The sequence below is a fragment of the Musa acuminata genome, chromosome BXJ3-8 (genome assembly GCF_036884655.1).
Source record: "Musa acuminata AAA Group cultivar baxijiao chromosome BXJ3-8, Cavendish_Baxijiao_AAA, whole genome shotgun sequence".
NCBI classification, from domain to species: Eukaryota; Viridiplantae; Streptophyta; class Magnoliopsida; order Zingiberales; family Musaceae; genus Musa; species Musa acuminata.
The window spans coordinates 43,300,004-43,314,089 of NC_088356.1; the positions used below are offsets into that span (position 1 = coordinate 43,300,004).

Genomic DNA, 14,086 nt, shown 5'->3' on the forward strand with positions numbered 1-14,086 from the left:
CATATTTATTTAATTTATATTTAATTTTAATTTGAGATATTTCTTAATCATAAAAATAAATAGAAGAATAAGTATGCGAGTCCATTAAGATGGATTAATCCATCTTAAGTATGATGGATTAACTTATATTTAAGATGGATTTATACTAACATACGACTTCCGTTAGTAACGTGTAGCTCGACAAAAAATAAACAAAGGAAATCATTTCTATAGAAACACTCTTGGTATCCACCTACAACTTTACCCCTCTGTCATCCCGAGAGGTAAAAGTGGTCCCCGCTTCAGGTCCTTCATGTGACTATGTGGGTTGACGAAGAAGTATATGGTCTTTGCTCTTAACTCCGTCCCTGCGCGCCACCGTTAACTCCGTAACCCTTTTCAAAATGATTCCCTCTATCCGCGCCCAAACGAATAATTAATAATACCCTTTCATACGAGAAAAGAAAGGTGAGATATAACCCTAAGTGCCGGAGATCCCTCAGCCGGTGGCCATGGACGACCCTAAAACCCGCGATCTCGTCAAGGAGCTCGTTCTCCGCCTCGTATCTCCCGTCGACTCCCCCTCCTCCGCCGCCGAAGAGGTCCCCCGCGCTATCGGCTTCGCCCATCGGCTCCTCTCCAGCCGCATGGCTCCCTCCCTCGCCCCTGATGAACTCGCCATAGCCGAGTCCATCAAGCGCCATCTCGCGGCTTCCGGCCGATCCTCCGATGCCCTCGCCTTCGCCGACCTTCACACCGAGCTCTCCGCCCGTTCCTCCGGCCCCGGTGCCATCCGCAACCGTTGGGCCCTCCTCTACCTCCTCAAGTCTCTCTCCGATGCCCGCCGACGCGAGCCCCTCCTCCATTCTACGGGGACTGCCGGCCTGCCCGCTCTTCCCCTCGACCCTCAGCCCAGCCACCAACTGCCTTTGGCGGCCAAGAAAATTCTACCCCCATCCGGCGGCGTTCTCCTCGTCTCCAAGGATCCAGAGAACATTCGTGAGATCGCACTTCAAAAGTATGCGGATCTGGTCATGGACGAGACAGAGGTTTCGGAATCGGCCCTCGTGAGGGATATCCTCTTTGTTTGCCAGGGAATCAACGGGCGGTATGTGAGGTTCGACAAAGCATCAGACTGCTATGATCTTCCGGAGTCGTTGAAGTTGCCAAGATCCATGAGGACGATGGTTCGTAAGCTTTGTGAACTAGGATGGCTTTTCCAAAAGGTAAGGTGTTACATCACTGAGAGCATGAGCTGCTTCCCGGCTGAGGAGGTTGGTACAGTTGGACAGGCCTTCTGCTCTGCTCTCCAGGATGAGCTTTCCGACTATTACAAGCTTTTGGCAGTGCTTGAATCCCATTCCTCGAATCCAATTCCCACTCCAGGCTCCATTTCTGGAGTGCCTGGGAATTACCTTACTTTGAGACGGCTTGCGGTCTGGCTTGCCGAACCGACGGTTAAAATGCGATTGATGGCAGTTCTGGTGGATGGGTGTCGAGGTCTGAGAGGTGGAGCAATGGCTGGAGCAATACATGGGCGGGCACAGCATGGGGATCCATTGGTACAGGAGTTCATGGGCCGGCTTCTCCTAAGGGTCTGCTCGCCTTTGTTTGAGATGGTCCGGAGTTGGGTCTCGGAAGGGGAATTGGAGGATACTTTTGCTGAGTTCTTCATACAAAGCCAAACTGTAAAGGCTGAGTCGTTATGGCAAGAAGGCTATCAAATCCAGTCTGCAATGCTGCCTTCTTTCATTTCTCCTGCTTTGGCACAAAGGATCTTGAGGACAGGAAAGTCCATCAATTTCCTCAGAGTTTGCTGTGAGGACAATGGTTGGGCTGATGCTGCCGCCAAAGCAGCAGCTGATGTCGGGACCACTACAAGGAGGGGTGGGATTGTGTATGGGGAGACACATGCTCTGGAAGGACTTGTTATAGAGGCAGCTAAGAGGATTGATCGTCATTTGATGGATGTGATTCACAGGCGGTATCGGTTCAAGGACCATTGCTTGGCAATCAAACGATACTTGCTTCTTGGCCAGGGTGACTTTGTGCAGTACTTGATGGATGTTGTGGGCCCAGAGCTATCAGAGCCTGCCAACACAATCAGCTCATTCCAGTTGGCAGGGTTGCTAGAGACTGCAATCCGTGCATCCAACTCCCAGTATGATGATCGTGATATTCTAGATCGTTTAAAAGTAAAGATGATGGATCATGGTGATGGTGACAGAGGATGGGATGTGTTCTCATTGGAGTATGATGCAAGGGTGCCTCTGGACACAGTTTTTACAGCATCTGTCATGAAGAAATACCTCAAGATTTTCAATTTTTTGTGGAAGCTAAAACGTGTTGAACATGCATTGATCGGGGTATGGAAGATGATGAAACCAAATTCTATAATTTCTTGTATTTTCACCAAAGAAGGTGTGGCAGTTAAAACACAGTTTGTCTCTGTTCTACGAAGATGCCAAGTATTGTGGAATGAGATGAACCATTTTGTGACAAACTTTCAGTACTATATAATGTTTGAGGTCCTTGAGGTTTCATGGTCACAGTTCTCAGAAGAAATGAATGCTGCAAAAGATTTAGATGATCTGCTTGCAGCTCATGAGAAGTATCTCAACTCAATTGTGGAGAAGTCTCTTCTAGGAGAGCGATCTCAAGGTCTTATTAGGATTCTCTTTGTTCTATTTGATCTTATATTGCGGCTTCGGAGCCATGCAGAGAGGTCGTTCGAGCATATATTTGAGTTGCAAGTCAGGTGACTACAGATTTTTTTGTTCTATGATAGCTCATGGTTGTTGCTTTCTTTCTCTGATTCAGTTTATTCTTGATACCTTTCGCAGAGGGAGGAGCAAATCAAGGATAAAAATGATGGGGGCAGGTCCATGGTTTGTTGGGGATAGGAAGGCCATGATGCAACTTGCTGGAGAATTTCTTGGGAGAATGGGTGAAGACCTGGACAAGATTGCAAAAGAGTATTCTGCATCACTTGATGATTTTATCTCTCAGTTGCCCATTCAGCAACATGTCGATTTGAAGTTTCTGCTCTTTCGTTTAGACTTTACCGAATATTATAGTCGGCTTGTGCCTAGTAAGTAGAATTCAGCATATGACAGAAGAAGCAATGTAAAAGCAGTGATCTGTCAGTTGTGCTTGTTGTATTGTTTGCAACATAAGTTCACTGGCCATTTTGGAGTGTTGATTATGTATTAATTTCAACAACACAAAAGGTTAATTACTATTCTTTATTTTATAATGCCTTCTTTAACATGTGAAATTTCTCGTGCTTTTAAATTCCAACTTTATGTTCAAAATCGTATATTTACTAGCCTTTTTCTTGTTATGCAGATATTAAGCTTTTCATTCCATGAACAATCACTTTAAAGGTTAAGTTTTTGTTTTTGGTGTTTGTTGTTATCAATGTCTAACCTAATTAAAATTCAGAAATTTAAGCATACATCATCCAAAATTCAATCACTACATGAAAAGGATTTGTAGATCTCGAGGGAAAAAAGTTAAAAACTTGTTTTTCATGTATAGAAACATTAGAGATTGAGAAATTTAATTTGAAGATATAGAAACAAAACTCCTGAGGTTTTGCACATGTAGACATATTAATAAATTATCAATCTGCAAACAATGGGCATGGATTGTCTTAAATTTGCACTTGTTAAATACAAAGTTTTTGGTGCTAGATATTGTAGCTATAGAGGTAGTTGCATTTTCTTTTTGGATTCGTGCTCTGCAAAATTCTGATGCAAAGCATGACTTGAGGCAACTTGTTCTGTTTTCATGTAGGAAGATTTAACCATTGCTTATAAAGTTAATTGGCTGCATGTGTTTCATGTTTAATTTATAAAATCCAAACTGGTTAGTTTGTTAAAGAAAGCTTTTAGGAAACCATTGTTTTGTGTATGTTTTCATGTCGTAGGCTTTATTAATGATGGGATAGAATTGTCACATTTATAAATTTTGTCATAGATGAAAGAAATTCGTCTTGTAACCTGAATTTAAGGACTATAAGGAGCAAGTTGTTTTTTTCTTGACAACTCTTAAGGTGACCAGTGGAAGAAATTCCTTGATTGATATCCAGGATTTGCTTGGTAGTGACATGCTTCATGCTGGTTTGCATAATAATCCCAGTCACTGGTCAGACTGATGAGTTAAATCAGTTGGGTTGCATACTTGATAAAAGAAAATAGATATGAAATTTAAATACAAAAAAATACACCAAAATTAAACATTAAGAAAGGATATATGGCTTTAAAAAAGAATAAGATGACAACTTTAGTCCTGGACTCCAAGGTCGTGAATTTAGTTTCATTTTTTTTAATGTAAACAATCTGAAAGGGTATAGTTACCCTAACAATTACTGTTACAACTTACAAATATGACAAAGAAGTGTGTTTATTTTAGGGCATTTCAAAATCAGTCCAGTCTGTATTGGATTGGTTAGTTCTTTCCATTTGTAGCCAAATGGTCAATTGGAGCTGTTTCTGTTTGGTTCTTTGGCACTTCTGATCCAGCAGCCAAACTGGACTGACCAAGGGTCTGTGTTCTCAGTGTTTTTTCTTATTTAGACCTCCGGCTGGTTCGCTCTGGTTTTGATAACTACATTGGTTAGTGCTGGTGAAGAAGGAAAAAAGGTTGATATATGTATTTGTGCATTTATATTGTTAATGTTGTGTCCCAAAGTTCTTCCCTAAAAACTCTCTTTCTTATGTAGTTGTTGCATACCTGACATGAGGAGACCATATATATATATATATATATATATATATATATATATATATATATATATATATATATATAATGTTTTGGCAAACTTATCAAAAGTTCACTCATTGTTTGGTTCAGGTACTGGACTTTATATTGCAATAGTCTTGAAATCCTCATGTAGGGCCCGTAGGTGAGGACATATATGTTGTACTTGAGAAGAGGGTGAAAGGAGATGAAGAAAAAGGGATAACCAATCAAGGACTACGGACAGTGGATGTGCGGAGATGAGCAGCAGGAGTGTTGATCAAGAGAGGATGATAAACTGAGCCCCAAGCTGGCTGGGATCAAGAATTAGTCTGTATATGCAAAGTTGTTTAGAGAAGAAGGAAAGTGAAACCAAATTCGGGCTGAAACTCCCCTGGTCACATCCTGTGGAGTGGTGTAAAGAACCAAATGTCATGCCTTTAGGGTTTTAATTTGTAACAATCAAATTAGTGCTACGTTGAATTGATTCAACTTGCATGTGCCAAAAGCTCTTATATGCATATTCTGAATGCTGTGGATGTCAATACTTATTATGGTCTTGTCGTGCTTGGATATGTAATAAGCTTAAGAAATTATGCTAATTATGAATGTTATACAGGAAAGAAGAAACAATGCATGCATATAAAGGTCCAGGGTTAGATATTTGCATCATAGTTTCATGCATCTTATTAACTGTTATGGTGTTCCTGACTTCTTTTACTTCTGAGTGCAGGATGCAGGTATGTTTCATAATGAGACAGCAAGGATCGCTATGTCTTAAATTTCAAGTGGTTTCTCCCCTGTGTAAGCTCTCGGCCGTGAACAGGTAATCAAATCAGGCTCTTAAGAACACCTACAAGAGCTGAAAACAATGATCTATAGTTCATTTGTCTTGTCAAAACTTAGCTTGTACATTCCTTTTTTGTCATTCCTTTTAAATTTGACATTTATATCAATACCGATTCTTATGAATTGTCATTTCTTTTTTTGTCAATTGAACTTTCTTATTGTGTAAAGGCCTCCTATAGAACATTCCAGGCACAAGCAGGTGTGGTTAAGCCAAGGACAAGGCCGAGAACCTCCAATCTTAGGGCTCTAATCAGTCGACCTTCGAGGGACAACTCAAGTGTCTCCAAGTAATGTAGGATGGATCAAGGTTTTACTTTGCTGAAAGCTACAAAAGTAAGTGGTTTTTCAATGTTGTCATTGTCCTTACTCCATTGAGGAAAGCTTGCGTGTCTTCACTCTAGATCAACTCAAACTTTTCTTCGAGAAATGTGGTTATTTTGTGTAGGAAAATGGAGGTTCGATATCGTAGGTTGTGAAGCTTGTGTTTGATAATGAATTATATATTGTGCTGCCGTTGGTTACTATCGTCTTATAGGCTGCATCATTATTAATATGAGAAGACCTGTGTTCTGGTTATTCTTGTTGCTGTTGTATTTGGTTAGGAAGCATCAAAGAATGTTCTTCCATGAATAGGAGAACGCTCTTTCATGCCCTTTTATGCATAGAAGTCTTATGATAAATAAGTATTTTGAGATTTTTGGAAGAGAAGGAACCCTAAGAGAATTGGCAAGTGGCTTTAGAGGTCAAGGAATCAGAAGTCATAAAAAAAAAAAAAAAAAGATTTGATTATTCTATAAGTATTCTATGTATTTTTAGGTTTTGATGGGTGAGAACAAAATCTGAATAATATTTTTTGTGCTTCTAAGTTAAGTGTTTAGGGAAGTTACAGTCTAGTATTTCTAGAGAGAGCGAGATAAAAAAATATATAATTCTTTTTAGGTTTATATGATATATAATGTACAATGGGGGGTTCGAGTGGGGATGCAATTGATTTTAATAATGAAAATTTTGATTTTTTCTATGGATGTAGATAGAGAGTGTCAAAAAACATAACTCTTACATTAATTTCTTTAATATGTTTTAATTATTAATCTCTGTGATTTCTTTTGTTTCGAGTTATTCTCTTTCCCCAACACTTATATTCTTTTACTCTTTAAAACTATACATTGTTGATAATGTTTTCCAAGGATCAAATTCTTTTCAAATAATAGACATAGAATTTCAAAAGTTTACATATCAAAACTTTCGATGACTCGATTCTGTGATCTTATTTGTGGCACACATGCACCCAATAAGACTTCATTTTCTAAACCTAAGCATAAGAGAAATGGAAAAGTTAGAAGAGTGAGGCTGATAATGTTCTAAACTTTGATGACTAAAAGATATTAAATGGTGAATGTGCTAACCTCGTATGATTCAATTTTGAATAACACATAGGCCATGACTTGAAATAGAGTACTCAAAAGTTACTTTTGATATAAGATAGACACACTTATCAACATCATGAGTGAGAGAGAGTACAGGAGAGTTCTGGTCATACATATGTATATATGTAACAAAGAGGCTGAGAAGAGCTACTAGACATCACAAATGTTTTTGGATCATTTCCCGGACCTCATCCATCACAAGCCATGCTTTGTGTCCCCCAATTACCTCAGCTTTCCATTCTCCATCCTTCCATAGCTGCATCGTCCACCCATATCCCATTAGCTATTTAAATGAAACAACCGGAGCCGAACAAAGAACAAGGAAGAGCTTCACTCACCTGAATAGTCGGCATTTTCTGAATAAAACGGACCCAAGAAACATCAGTTCCATCCATATAGATACACAGAAGAAATATGTTATAACTTCCGCAAAATATACAACATGTAACTTGATTGACACTTGTATAAGAGTCGATACAAGTGTCGATAATGAACTCACCGAGATGTTACCACGCTTAACCAATGCTTGAGGGACCTTGTTAACATCCACGAAATAGAACTTAACCCTACAAATGATAAAAGTTGACGTTAAATGACTAAACATGATAGCATTTGAACGCCCGAACTTCTTATATCAACTTTTCCTTTTGCTTAAATGTAGAAAATCAGTGTCTATAGCTTTTGTTATCATTGGCAAAACATTCATGGTATCAAAAAGGCGGGAGATTGAGAGTCTTGCTCCAAATTTTTTGAAATCAAGATTGTTAAAATAAGTACAACAGCAAGCTTAATAATGGTTGATCTATGTATACAACAGCAGGTGCTGCTTGTTTCACACGTGCACTATAATTGAAAGAAAACACTTATTTCGGCTTCCTGTTAGCTAGATGTTGATGTGCAACAGCCAGCAACGAATAAATAGCAGTAATCATAACAAGTTGAGATGTGTTGCATGTTCTTTATTCTGCACCTGATTCTACTAGAGATAAGGTAGGCGAGGTAGATATATTTGTTTACCTCGGATGGTATTCTGCAGCAAGCTTTTCAAGCTTGGGCTTCAGATAAATGCATTTCCGACACCAAGCTGCCATCCTGGTTCAAACAGCAATTACGGTAGTGTCAAGCCACTAAAACCAATGTAATAGTTACAGAACCAATTCATCTGAAATCATAATTCTGCATAAATAAAACATGGAGAAACATAATATTCTGAATCTTTCACTCTATCTCTTTCTTTTAGCTTAACAAGCCTTCTCTTTAACATAGCACATATTACATGAACAAGCTGGTTAACAATCTATTCTTTTCGAAACCTCATTTTCAGGGCGCACACCCAGACTTAACTTTAGGTAGTTATGGAAGTTCAAGAGCATATTTGATAACTCTTTGGATGGTTGTAAATCCAATACTTAGGATCATGCAGCTCTACACTGCTTCAGAAAGCATATTTTTATATGTATGTTTCTAGTAAATAACCGGTTGATGATAACCAGTAAGCTAACAAGCCTGAATGGGAGTCAAGTTGAAGAACTTGGATTATTTTAGCTGCAGTTTCATATGAATATGAGCGAAGCAATAATGACCTAGGTCTACAACAAACTCGGCTCATCTTTTATTAATACAAACTTGCCTAGGTAATATAGTTCCAAGTTGAGCTCAAACTACCGAAATGGCTTGTTTAAAGAATAATGTTATACCAAGTCAACTAAAAGCCTTCCAAGGTATGATTTAAAGAGTTATTGTTTATAGTTATATACAAATTACATTCTATTTTTTCTTATCACAACTTGAAAATGGAATGACTTGTCATCGACTCATTTTATTCTGAACTAATGTACTGGAAATCAAAGCATACCGCATATTGTTTTCTATGCCTATTGAGTTTGACCATGCTGCAGTTGACTATGGAGGTGAGTTCAATGACATACACTTCCTGACAAATTATGTTCTGCTTTTGTACTTATTTTTATTTCATCCTTGTTGTCCTTTACTCTCTTGGAAGACACCAAACATCAGTTTTGTTCTCTGATTGATTATCTAACCCTAGTTTGAAGAATTGTCTGTAGAAATTTCATTATTATATATGAAGACACTACTATCCAAAAGCTTGAAACTGTATCCCAATGCTTGAATTATTAAAATGTCATGAATTTGAGTAAATTAATTGCTTGAAAAAACAAAAACATCTAGCTAATGCTCCAGAGCTAGGATCCTATCGACAGGTTTAGCAGCGGTAAATGCAACATAAAATGATTCTTTAAAACTTAAACAAAATTTAGAAGATGACAAATAAACATTACAATTGCATATTAAAGAAAGGAACGAACTGAAATTTTTTTTGTGTGTGTTAGACAGCTAAAGTGTCTCAGGAAGAAAAATGAAGTGCAATGAATTGATTGATTAATATCATAATAGCATTAATCTCATTGAACAGTAAATTAAAATCCAGATATACAGACTGAAGTCGGTAGATTGATGTCAGATATCCATTAGCTGAAATCAAAGCCTAAACGATCGGAAAATGACCACACCATCGAACACGTAGCAACCTAAATTTCAAACCAAGTGACGAGCTTTTTGGCTTGTTCGACAACCCTAGCCGCCATGAGCAGAATCAAGTGAGCTACAATGTGAAGAGTGAGAATTCATCACTAACCAGTCGATGACTATCGCTTGAGAAAGCTCCTTGGAAAGGGCAAGTATCCGATCGAGATCCTCCATCCCGTTGATGGCTTCCATCTCAATGGACGTCGGCCTCGACACGTTCTGCCAAAAACCTCGCATCTTTACCTCCCCTCCCCACATCCTCTTCCTACTACCCCCCGGTTGCCAGGAATAGAGGCCTCCGCCGCCGACCGACACCAAGGAGCACCCTCCACCGTTGAACGGGTGGATCCCCTGCTCCCGGTGGCAGAGCTCTCGGTACAGGAGGCAGGAACTGGGACCCAAAGCTGCCATCTTTAGGATTCCGGTGGGAGAAGACGCCGCCTTTACGATGATGGATTGCAGAAGAGGTCGAGCAGAAGCATCTGCGAGGATATGATCAAGATGAAATGGTCTTCGTCGGAGTCTGTGAATGGATAGAGAAGAGAAATGGCGGCCACTGTGTTCTCATCTCCGTAGTGGATTTGGGGACGCTTATCGACTGGGCAAAGAAACAGAGGAGGAGGAGAAAGTGGGGCCCAAAGGTCGCCACCTCACCAAAATATCTGGAATTATAAATGGGGAATAATAGTAAGTGATTTATTCTTTTCTCCTTCACACGTTGAACAAATAGAGATATTATTTGTTAATAATTATTAAAAAATAATATCAAGCAATAAAAATATATATCAAATTCTTATAATATAATATAATCAAATTATTTCGAAGAACTTAAAGGCTTTTCGTACTCATAGATTCATAATAAGTTCATCTACAACATTGAATTGGGTTACTTGTGCAATCTTATACCTATAACATCTTTGTCAATAAATTATTTATTTATTTATTTTTACTTATGACATCGTGTTTTATATTGTTTTTATGTGTTCTTATTCGAAAACTATAAATATAAATAGTTTACAAGGTTATAGAGTGATCATTCATAAGAATGGATAAAACTATCCTAGAATGACCTAATTTTCACGTATCATGATTTATTTTCTACATGTTTCGATGCGGTATGAAGTACTATAGATAATACTATCCGGGTGGTACAGACTCCATGGGAGTTTGAGATAGTATTTGATGCTAATTAGATTCATAAATTCAGACATAAAACTTATAAAGATTTAACAAAGAGTTCGATATTCAATGAGTAGTTATTTGTGAACTTACGATTATTCATTTTAATTTTTAAATTTTTTATTTTTTTATACTAAATTTTTACTGAATTATTTATAATATTATTTGTCATTTATTTTTCGAACAAATCAACTAATCAACTGCTGCAAACCTTAACCTTAGCGGACCAGCTGATTGCTGCAATCGATTTAGAATCAAGAAACGTATCAGATCGAACCCAATACGTATGGTTCTAATCATCCTCGGTTTTTGGCCGTATTTGAATACCGTCCGATCCGTATATACATAGGTATATACTTTAATATACGGAGGAACACCTGTACGGAGAGTACAAGTCGTACCTCACTCAATTTTTATCCTTTTCTCTTTCTTCTTTTTCGTTCGGTCAGAATATAAAATGGATTATTTTTTCTTTTTTTATTAATCTCAATAATACTATCGAAAGATTTGGTTTCAATTCTGGAATAATTAATTGAGATATAAAGAAAGATAAAATAGAGAATGGCAGAATAATAATATCGAGGGCCAATCTTAAAACTCCTTAAATAGGAATAAACACCAGTCCGCGGACTGTCTCCTCCGTTCCCTCTCTCCCTTCGTTGCCCTGTCGCTTATAGCAACAGGGCCGCTCTTCCATTTCCCCTCCCTCCTCGCTCCATTGCCTAAAGCTAGAAAGAGGCCTGAAGGACTATAAGGATCACGGTTTCCTTCTTTTCATCGTCGTCGCCTTCGCTTGCCCTCGTCTTCTGCGCCATGAAGGAAGCCACGAAACAGAGCTTGAACGTTGTCTCCGATTTAATGGTCCTCCCCCCCCTGCTCAGGACCCGGAGGACGAAGGTCTGCCTTTTCGCCTTCGTTTTCGCCTTTGTTGCTTGTACTGCTTACCTAGCTTTCTACCCCCGGGCGAAGGCCGCCCGTCGGTTTAACAACCCCTTGTCTTCCGCCTCTATCTCCACCGCCACCTACCGATCTCCGTTGTCGTCCCTTTTCTCTCACGTGTTTCATAATTCCTCTTCGTCGCCGTCGCCAAGAAAGGCGGCGCCTTTATCGGAAAACATGAGTGACGATGGAGTTTCGGGGAGGAAGAACAACCCGGAGGATGGCACCAGGGCAAACAAAGGTGGCAGCTTGGACGCGAAGAACCGGCCACGAATGGGGATTCGGTCGCGGGGAAGTGATGTGACCAAGATGAATCAGACGGTTGGAGAAATTGGGTGGCGGGAAGGTGGTGATTCGACAAAGAATCACACGTCGAATGGCGGAAACGGGATTTCGACGAATGATCAGGGGAAGGATGGAGTTGGTTCCGGTAAAGGCTCGGTCTTGCCAGCGAAGAAACAGTCAGGGAGTGGAGTCCCTCCCATGAAAGAGCCTACGTCTGGAGTTGGTCCTCCGAAAACCGGTGGTGATTCGACGGCACCAAATCCGACGAAGACTGGGGGCGCTTCTCTGAATGATACAGTCCTCGCAACTACAAATGAAACCACAACTGGAGATGCTGCTGGCGCAAATGGAGATTTACCAGCGGAGAATCAGACGGGAAGAGGATTCGCTCGAAAAGGACATCGAGTAGATGGAGATGCAGCGAAGAACCATTTCAGCAGTGGACCGGCCTCAACTCGAAATCGTACCAGAACTGCCCGTCCGAAGGTTGAGAAGAAGGGGGTTTCGAGCTCGGCAGAGGCTGAATGGATCAGTGCTATGAAAGGTTGCGATATCTTTGAAGGAAGGTGGGTGAAGGACGACTCCTACCCGCTCTACCCTGAGGGAACATGCCCTCACATCGATGAACCTTTCGACTGTTACCATAATGGCAGGCCTGATCGCTCTTATCAGAAACTCCGCTGGCAACCCAGTGACTGTCAAATTCCGAGGTGAAAAAGAGCTGAAAATTTGAGATTTTGATGAGCTTGATTCCTTCATGTCAACTTCCGTGAATCCATTCTCTCGTATTGTGGATCAGGTTGAATGCGACTGATATGTTGGAGAGATTGAGAGGAAAGCGGCTGGTATATGTTGGCGATTCATTGAACAGAAACATGTGGGAATCTTTGGTCTGCGCCCTCCGGAACTCTGTCAAAGATAAAAGAAAGGTTTTTGAGGCATCCGGTAGGGAAGAATTCAGAACAGAGGGCTCCTATTCCTTCGTCTTCGAGGTTGTTTTCTCTTCCCAATTAATGGCTCTCCTTGTTCTTCACGATCCTTACGGTGATCACGGTGGAGATATATTTGTCTCTTTAGGACTACAACTGCTCCGTGGAGTTCTTCCGCTCGCCATTTCTGGTTCAGGAGTGGGAGATGCCAATAACGAACGGGGAGAAAAGGGAGACGCTTCGGCTCGACATTGTCGAGCGATCATCTTCCAAGTACAAAGATGCAGATGTCATCATCTTCAACACAGGGCATTGGTGGACTCATGAGAAGACCGCCAAAGGGTAACCTGCAGTGACACCACCAAATCTAGCATCCTTTTCATGGCTTCTTCTTACAGTTAACCGAAACCTGACGTTTGGGAACAGGAAAGACTACTACCAAGAAGGCAATCACATCTACAGTGAACTGAATGTGGAGGAAGCATTGCGGAAAGCTCTGAGTACGTGGGCAAAGTGGGTGGATACCAATGTGAACCGCGAGAAATCCCTGGTCGTCTTCAGGGGCTATTCCAACTCCCATTTCAGGTACTTGGTGCAGCTCCTCGGCTGAATCGAATACTCCATTTCCATTGAACTAATCCTCTGTTTTCTTGAAGCGGGGGGCAGTGGAATTCAGGCGGGCAATGCGACCAAGAGACGGAACCCATCCAGAACGATGAATACCTCACAACATATCCATCAATGATGACTCTGCTGGAATCTGTGATCAAGGGAATGAAGACTCCTGTCTCGTATCTGAACATTACAAGAATGACAGATTACAGGAAGGATGCTCACCCTTCCATTTACCGTACGCAGAATATGACGGAGGAGGAGATGAGAGATCCAGAGAAATACCAGGATTGCAGCCACTGGTGCCTCCCTGGAGTGCCGGATTCATGGAATGAGTTACTCTATGCACAGCTGATCATCAAACAGCATAATCAACTGCTATGACAAATAGAAGCAAACTTGGGAAGGAGATCAATCAAACCAAAGAGGGGATCAAAAAGTGGAGTTTGTAGTTACAGAGGGAAAAATATGGGTTGCTGGAAGAAGAAGTTAGTTTAGGAACAATGAGTTGTGTGCAGCAGAAGAGAGAGACAGCAAGCTGCATTAGTATGATCTTCCTCGTCTGTACTACACATTTCTTTTTTGGCCACCTTTTAG

The 14,086-nt window shown here is 40.5% G+C and overlaps 3 protein-coding genes across 6 annotated transcripts; 2 read left to right on the forward strand and 1 right to left on the reverse strand.

Annotated features, from left to right (window-relative positions):
* Positions 1–417: 417 nt before the first annotated feature.
* On the forward strand, positions 418–6,016 carry LOC103995273 (gamma-tubulin complex component 3). 4 transcript variants are annotated; one of them, XM_018829677.2, is made up of 4 exons: positions 418–2,737; positions 2,823–3,209; positions 5,456–5,548; positions 5,740–6,010. In XM_018829677.2, exons 1-2 carry the CDS (start codon positions 492–494, stop codon positions 3,076–3,078), a joined length of 2,502 nt encoding a protein of 833 aa, XP_018685222.2. In that variant the 5' UTR covers positions 418–491; the 3' UTR covers positions 3,079–3,209; positions 5,456–5,548; positions 5,740–6,010. The 4 variants fall into 4 exon arrangements, with proteins under 4 accessions (XP_018685222.2, XP_009414102.2, XP_009414101.2 ...); XM_009415827.3 differs by having other exon boundaries at positions 5,456–6,016; XM_009415826.3 differs by lacking the exons at positions 5,456–5,548; positions 5,740–6,010 and adding an exon at positions 4,837–5,208.
* Positions 6,017–7,016: 1,000 nt separating this feature from the next.
* On the reverse strand, positions 7,017–10,135 carry LOC135644119 (thioredoxin-like 3-1, chloroplastic). The gene is made up of 5 exons (XM_065161574.1): positions 9,655–10,135; positions 8,016–8,090; positions 7,498–7,564; positions 7,337–7,354; positions 7,017–7,254 (listed from the first exon to the last, which is right to left on the reverse strand). The coding sequence occupies exons 1-5, from the start codon at positions 9,954–9,956 to the stop codon at positions 7,156–7,158; spliced, it is 561 nt and encodes a 186-aa protein (XP_065017646.1). The 5' UTR covers positions 9,957–10,135; the 3' UTR covers positions 7,017–7,155.
* Positions 10,136–11,388: 1,253 nt separating this feature from the next.
* Positions 11,389–13,991, forward strand: LOC103995480 (protein trichome birefringence-like 1). The gene is made up of 5 exons (XM_009416076.3): positions 11,389–12,658; positions 12,748–12,940; positions 13,026–13,219; positions 13,304–13,462; positions 13,534–13,991. The coding sequence occupies exons 1-5, from the start codon at positions 11,538–11,540 to the stop codon at positions 13,871–13,873; spliced, it is 2,007 nt and encodes a 668-aa protein (XP_009414351.3). The 5' UTR covers positions 11,389–11,537; the 3' UTR covers positions 13,874–13,991.
* The last annotated feature ends 95 nt before the right edge of the window (positions 13,992–14,086 follow it).

Excerpts from the sequence above, each read along its gene's own strand:
- LOC135644119 (XM_065161574.1), bottom strand. The coding sequence starts at position 9,956 with ATGGCAGCTTTGGGTCCCAGTTCCTGCCTCCTGTACCGAGAGCTCTGC. Across the intron at positions 8,091-9,654 it reads CAAGCGATAGTCATCGACTG|GATGGCAGCTTGGTGTCGGA; the intron begins GTTAGTGATGAA and ends TGTTTGAACCAG. Across the intron at positions 7,565-8,015 it reads GCTGCAGAATACCATCCGAG|GGTTAAGTTCTATTTCGTGG; the intron begins GTAAACAAATAT and ends TATCATTTGTAG.
- LOC103995480 (XM_009416076.3), top strand. The coding sequence starts at position 11,538 with ATGAAGGAAGCCACGAAACAGAGCTTGAACGTTGTCTCCGATTTAATG. Across the intron at positions 12,659-12,747 it reads AGTGACTGTCAAATTCCGAG|GTTGAATGCGACTGATATGT; the intron begins GTGAAAAAGAGC and ends ATTGTGGATCAG. Across the intron at positions 12,941-13,025 it reads CCTATTCCTTCGTCTTCGAG|GACTACAACTGCTCCGTGGA; the intron begins GTTGTTTTCTCT and ends TTGTCTCTTTAG.
- LOC103995273 (XM_009415827.3), top strand. The coding sequence starts at position 492 with ATGGACGACCCTAAAACCCGCGATCTCGTCAAGGAGCTCGTTCTCCGC. Across the intron at positions 2,738-2,822 it reads ATATTTGAGTTGCAAGTCAG|AGGGAGGAGCAAATCAAGGA; the intron begins GTGACTACAGAT and ends TACCTTTCGCAG.